This window comes from Octopus bimaculoides, chromosome 30, assembly GCF_046866305.1.
Source record: "Octopus bimaculoides isolate indiv1 chromosome 30, ASM4686630v1, whole genome shotgun sequence".
In the NCBI taxonomy this organism is placed as follows: domain Eukaryota; kingdom Metazoa; phylum Mollusca; class Cephalopoda; order Octopoda; family Octopodidae; genus Octopus; species Octopus bimaculoides.
In genome coordinates, this window is record NC_142957.1 from 1,897,428 (window position 1) to 1,904,978 (window position 7,551).

Sequence of the window (7,551 nt, forward strand, 5' to 3'; positions counted from 1 at the left end):
TATGGGATACATGTCTTATGATTAGAATTTTTTAGGGTGTTTAAAGAGGGAAAGAACCCTCATGTGCAATATTGATGAAATTCGAATCATATCTATTCCAGTTCCTTACAGGAAATATAAGAGAAAAGTTTCATCCTTCAATTGCATGTAACACGGGCAACGCCGGGTATCTCTGCTAGTATACATATACATGTATATACATATATATACAAATATATATATAGACATATATACATATACACATATATATATATATACATATATATACGTATACACGTATATACACACACACACACACACACACACACACACACACACACACACATATATATATATATATATATATATATATATACATATACACGTATATATACATATATATATATATACATATATATACGTATATATACATATATATATGCATATACATACATACATGCACATAGACATTTATACTTACATACATATATACATCTCCTCCCTCCATCTGTTCATAAATACTACCAATCCATTCTCAAATTTTCATTCACACCTCAAAATCCATCCTTTCGAATGAACAACACTGATTCCATGGCTCCATGCTTTGAAATGACTAAATATCAACTACTATTGGAACTTACACCCCATGTACAGGAAACTTTTTTACCACTTCTATACACCAGTTTCCTCGAATAATTGAACTGCAACTACAGTTTCTACTTTCATTCTTTTATTTCCCTTTATATTCCTTATCTTTTCCACAATAATTCGAACTCAAATATTTTATCACACCGTCTCTGATGAAGGGATAGCCATAATATCCCAGAAACAGCTGTAAGACTATTTCAGTCCTGAGGTGGGCACTGTTAATTGAAAAGTTAACTTCGTCAAACATTAACCCGTTAAGCAAGAATTTAACTTCGTTAACTGTTAACCCGTTAATTCTTTGAAAATGTAACTGAAGTTTAATCCGTGAACGTTAACTTTTATGGTAAAAAGGCATAACTAGAGTTTAATACTCCACCGACTTTGTTGCCTCATAACTTCTAGAAAAAAGGGTACTTTCTAACGAAACTTCCACCAAATGATCGATTATCTCCTGTAGCTTAAGTGTGTGTAAAGATTTCTTGGAAAGAAATTTTCTGAGCGTTTGAAGAGATGAGTTTTAGAAAATTCACAGTCCCCGACATTTTCCCCCTCATAACTTTCTGGAAAATAAGTATTTTTTAAGGAAATTTTATACAAATACCTTTCAAAAGGTGTAGATTATAATTACAAAGAAATTTATAGGCAAAATGTTTTGGAAGGGGGCGTGGGGATGAGTTTCTGGAAAACAGAGTTTCGGATCCGATAGCCCACATAAGTTGGAATTTCTCTGTTTTGGCGGGGATTTTTTCCACTGTGTTTCACCAAAGTCTTCGGAATGATGGGGGGAAAAAAAGAAAAAAATTTGGAAATGTTTTTTCACTCTCGTCACCTCCTCACCAACCCAGTCCGAAATGATTTTAGCCATTTTTTTTTCACTGCGGACTTAAAAATTGTGAGAGAAACATTTTCGGTTTAAAGAAAAAATTGTTAATAGTTTCAGAGGAAAATGTGTGATTTAAGGGATATATGACTGTTGTTTCTACCACATCCCAAAACTTCCCGCCTTGTTTCTTTCTCACTCACACATCTCTTGATACTTTTCTCCCCATAAAAAAATTTTATGCATTGATGATGTCAGAATAACACTCTTGTAGTCCCAACCGAGCGAGGCCGTGTTACGTGTGTGTGTGTGTAGGAAAAAAACACCTAAAAATATCTTTAGTATTCATATTAATCTGTCAAATGTAATGCTTATTTGTTCACGTTATTTGGAATCATTCAGTTTCAAGAGGACTGTCCTCTTTGCAATATTTGCTTGTAACTTTGTAAATTTTTTACATACAGATTTGAAATTTTGTTAGTGAGTGCTTTATATACCACTGGTTTATAGTTATGCCATTTTAGTTGATTTTGCTGAGTAAATTTGACTTTTATGGGCAGGAAAATTTAATCAACAGGTGTAAAAGCAATAATATTATGGATAAACACTAAAATTGAAATTCTTAATGCATCTTACCTGTTTGATTTATTACTAAAATTATCCCAGATGGCAACCCACAGAAATTTTGCCACTTTTCATGATGAGGTACATTAATTTGAATTAATTAAAATACTAGTATAATTGGTACAAGATGTTATTCTTTCGCTAAATATTTCGTATCTCAGTGTGCAATAATTTTTTTCCACGGTCCTTTTGGTAAATTTTGATATTTTCACCCGCACAATTTTCACTAACAAAAAATGAATAATAAAACTAGGATTTTTTGCGTGGAATCAATTACCTTGACTTCCTAATGTGCGGCAAACCCATTATCTTCGTTCGGAAAAAATGGATGCGGGGAACCGGACACCCATCTGCCATCCCGGAATCATTGGGATTTTTTTCTCGTTGAATGAATTACGGAGATCTAATGTCACAAAACTGTTTTTTGGTTCGGAAAACGGGGTGGAACCCTCGGAAATTCACCCCACTCCACTCCCAACATTTTACAGAAATATGTTTTCCAGAGTGTGGATTACAGGGTTCGTTATAAAACATATAGAGAATGTGAATTAATGTGCTAACATTTATATTGCGTATATTTTATTCTGAAAATATTTTTCCGGTCGTAGTGCATGCATATTTTGTTATGCAACCATAATATGCTACAAAGTATATTAAACGTTTTTATAAGTCAATACCATGTAATACTGTGTTAGCAGTGTACTTAAATTGCGTGCTAAGGTCATCTATAGAAAATCTGTAGCGATGACCTTAATACGTGATCTAAGTTATGTGTTTTTGCATCATAATCATGCTGAGTAGTTTTCCTGTCACACTCCATAGCACATATATTTATTGTACTAAATCTATAATTGTTTTATTTCCTGTCAGAATCTGCTGAACTAACTCATGATATTTACACTTTGATGACTTTAAATGAAATCATGAATGGAAAGGTAAAAAATATTTTTAATAAATTGGAAACAATTTTTTAAAATTTAGAATATAAACATCATAAATAATGATATTCAGAAACAAAAATTATCAGGAGCAATATTAAAAAAAATGTGGTTCTAATTACTCTTGCATAGATACTGAACAAAGTTCAAACTTAAAATCACTTAACCTGTTTGTGCTTTAAAATAGTACATATCTGCTAATTCAATTTATGTATGTGTTCATATACACAGAGTAATGAATTTTGCTGCCTCTAATATACATTGAATACTTATGTGTAGTTTGTGTATGCTTCACTGTGTTTGTTTATACTTTTGTGTATGAATAGTGTCACGTAATATGAACATACATACAGAGGATTTTTATCACAAGAAGAATATTTAAATTCTTTACATATCTTTCTCCATTCTTTTACCACAAAAATATCAATAACCATTTGGTCAACATCTCAATCAATTTCTAATCTGCGGGACAGAAAACTCAAACTATTTTCAATAATTTTGATTCTATTCTCAACAGGATGATTTCCCTGGTTTAATTCCTCTCATACACAAATATGTTGATTATATCGACTACGATTTCAGTAAAAGACCTAAAATAATGCAATACTTGAAATACATCTCAGACAAAGCTGCAGGTGAGATGATTCATTTCCCTCAAAAGTAATGTTACTTTAAATATACAACATTTACCTGTTTCTTTCTTTTTCAATTATAAAATATAATGTTAAGCTGTATTTTATCCCTGTAACCTCTATTATTAATAAAATATCACACTCCAAACACTTAACACTTATATGAAAGACAATGTGTGTATATGCATGTGTGAATAGTATTCCTTCCAAATTATGTCTTGTGGTTAAATCATTCTACCATAGTTTGGTTTTAAACAAGATTTTCAAAACAATTATCACAGCTAAAATTAATAAAGAAAAGAAACAGATAAAGCTTTATCTGTATCTGTTTGTACATCAGATCATGGGGATAGGATATTGTTACAGAATACAGCAAAGAATTTCCATATAAAATAAATAATAAACCATTTATTATTTCAATTTGTTTTATAGGAAAGATAATGACAATGGCCCAATGGACAAGGCAATTTGTTAGAAATCATGAAGAGTACAAGAATGATTCTGTTGTCAGTGACAGAATCACTTATGATTTTATTGTGGAATGTGAAAGGATTGTCAACAATGAAGGACTTCCACAAGCGTTTATCAAGAGTTAACAAAATTCCGACAACTTCATCTGAAATATAATCAGTTACGAGCTACACACAGCTTAACCTACAAAACTGTGTCCCCACCCACAACTTTGTCTCCTGATAACTTCTAGAACAATGGATATTCTTTTAGCAACATTTTCTACAAATACGCTTCAGATGCTGCAGATTATGATTATATCAGAATTTGATGTGAAAACAAAATCTTTCTGAAGGTGAGGAGAGGAGTTTCAGAAAATTCACACAAGACATTTTTCCTCATAACTTTCAGAAAAATGAGTATTCTTGAATGAAATTTCCTCCAAATTTCCTTCCACATAATGTAGATTACAATTATATAAGAATTTAAAATGAAAAAGATGGTGGACTTGCACGCAAACATACTGACACACATTACACATCTACAAAATGAAACTTGAAATTTCTAACAAATATTGTGATATATGTTAGTCTGTATGTGTACATGCCCAGCAATTTTATTTTTCACATTAAATTTTGATGTAAGCATAATCTACACCATCTGAAATGTATTTGTAGAAATTTTCATTAAAAACATCCATTTTTCTGAAAGTTATGTAGAAGAAAAGTTGACTCGTGTGAATTTTCCGAAACTTCTCACCCCTGGAAAAAATATTTTTTTACAACAAAATCCAATCGAATAATAATCTACACAGCCTGAAGCATAATTGTAGAAAATTTCATTGACAAATATCGATTTTACTGGAAGCTATGAGGAAAGAAAGTTGGTGGTGGGCACAGTTTTGTAGGTATGTCCTACACATAATATATAACCTACATAACTATAATATAACTTTTATCTTACTTGTTTCAGTCCATTAGATTGTAGCCTTGATGGAACAGCAGGTTGAGGAATTTTAGTCAAACTAATCAATGCCAGGACTTATTTTCTTTTTAAGGCACTTTTTGCCAAACTATTAAGTTACGGGGACGTAAACACACCAACACTAGTTGCCAGGTGATGGTGGGGTGGGGTGCAAACACAGACACACATATAGTTAATCCAAAAAATGGAGAAAAAGGTAAAAAGAAAAAAACAACAACGCAAGGACGTGGTACATGCAAAGTATTAACAAGACGCTCAGAGAAGGAAAGAGTGGTTGTTTTACGTTTTGAGTAAACCTTTTCTTGGGAAACAGGGGACATTGGAAAGTCCAAAAGAAAAAGGAAGAACAATACAAAAAAGAAACGGCCAACTGTCCACATGTAGGCTCCTTTCAGTTTCCATATACCAAATTAACTCACAAGGCTTTGGTAAGCACGAGGCTATAGTAGAAAACATTTACCCAAGGCTTATATATATATATATATGTATATATATATATATATATATATATATATATATATATATATATATATATGAGAAATATTGAAATACAAATGTATTACTTTCCAGTAAAATAAAGTCCCATAAGCGTATACATATAAATTCAGATGAGTGGTACAATAAGGCACCAATATTTACTGGAAAATAGCGATCAATACAATTACGACGCTATTGTAAAGCTTCACTGCGTATATACTGGCAAAAACGTGTGTGTGCAACAAACATGAAATATTTGTCTTACCGCTAGGAAGAACATTCGATAAATGTACAACCGAGAATCGGATAATGCAGGACCGGTTTCTGACTCTTCAAATACGTTTCACAACCTACATACACAGTAAATATTGGTGCCTTGTTGTAGCACCCATCTGAATTTATATATATGTATATACCAACTTTCTCACCTATATATATATATATATATATATATATATATATATATATATATATATATATATATATATATATATATATATATATATATATATATATATATACCCTGAACTCAATAGTTTGATAAATAGAAATAAATATACGTACCAAACAAATAAATATTGGAGCTGATAACTAAAAACCTTTAACCCCATCAGTGTATTCTTCAGTTGTTTTATTTCAAGCGATATTTATTAAATTAATACTGTTAATGACTTTTACTAATATAAAACGTACTTTTAATCAATACTTTTTATTATAATGACTTTTTTGAAAACAAATAAAATATAGTGAAAGTTGTTGAAAATTTCTTAAAATATAGTTCTTGAAAATCGATCATTAATTTGTTGTGAGGTTTAAAAATTTCAATATTTCTATTTGATACAAAACTCTTGTCTGTTCCAATATACTTAGGGCATATTTGAACCTTTAAGAAAGCTATTTACTGTATGTTGTGATGGAGAAAATTTTTCACTGAAGACAAATAGGTGTATGAATGTGTGTGTGTATTTTGTTATATTTTGGGATGGTCAGTTTTTTCTTCTTTTTTTTCCAAATAAACACATGCACCATATATTCGTTCTTCATTCGTTTAATTACTGTTCTTATCTTAACTGATGTCCGTTATCTGGAAATCTTTTGTCACACATCTGTGACCTCTTCAATGAAACTTTCCATCCTTGTTTATGCTTCTGCCCTGCTTAGTCCAGTTTGTTCTTCTATGATGTGTATCCTTATGTGCACAGGCCTCACAAAGGCAATGACGAATGACCAAGACTCCTGGCATTATGTTGTGCTTGAGAAAAAGATCTATCAAACCAAGTAAAATTGTATTCATGGCAGATACTGGTGTCGTACCAGTGGCACAAGAAAACACCCATTACATTCTCGGAGTGGTTGGCGTCAAGAAAAGCATTTAGCTGTAGAAACCATGCCAAATCAAAATGGAGTCCGGTGTAGCCTTCCAGCTTGCCAGTCCTGGTCAAACAGTACAACCCATGCTAGAATGGACAACGGACGTTAAATGATGATGATGATGGGGAGGAGGATGTATGTGTGTGTGTGTGCGCATGTGTGTCTATGTGTTTGGCGTGTGTGCTCATGTGTATATATATATATGGGCTTGTGCCCTTTATGTCGTTATCACTATCATCGTTGTTCTTAGTGGTACCCTGAATCTCCCCTCACCTACGTTTTTTCTTCTGTTGCTGCTGCTGTGGTTCTTGACCCTTACTTTTGATATTGTTCTCGTATCTTTCTGTGTTTGTGTGTTCGTTCATGTTGTCATCATGGCTGTTGTTGTTGCGGCCGTTTGTGAAGTCACAATATGTGTGTTTGTGTGTGTATATGGGGTTGCTTATTATGTTTGTATCCATGGCGTTTGTATATTTTTTGTTGTTTACTTATTTATCTGTATTTCTTATATTTATCATATTTATGTGCATTTTTGTCTTTTGCCTATGTATTACATTCTTTGTACCTGTCCCTTTTCTAATTTTCTCCCTTCTGTCTTTATTCATTGTGTGGTGTGTTGATGGGAGGT

The 7,551-nt window shown here is 32.1% G+C and overlaps 1 protein-coding gene across 1 annotated transcript in view; it reads left to right on the forward strand.

The window, feature by feature from the left end:
- The window catches only part of LOC106876116 (glutamate--cysteine ligase catalytic subunit-like), a 107,013-nt gene extending 100,431 nt beyond the window's left edge, over positions 1-6,582 (forward strand). The window contains exons 9-11 of the mRNA XM_089345841.1: positions 2,942-3,006; positions 3,527-3,644; positions 4,074-6,582. Coding sequence (XP_089201967.1) covers positions 2,942-3,006; positions 3,527-3,644; positions 4,074-4,237 — 347 coding nt within the window. The 3' untranslated portion in view covers positions 4,238-6,582. The remainder of the gene's footprint in view (positions 1-2,941; positions 3,007-3,526; positions 3,645-4,073) is intronic.
- Positions 6,583-7,551: the final 969 nt, after the last annotated feature.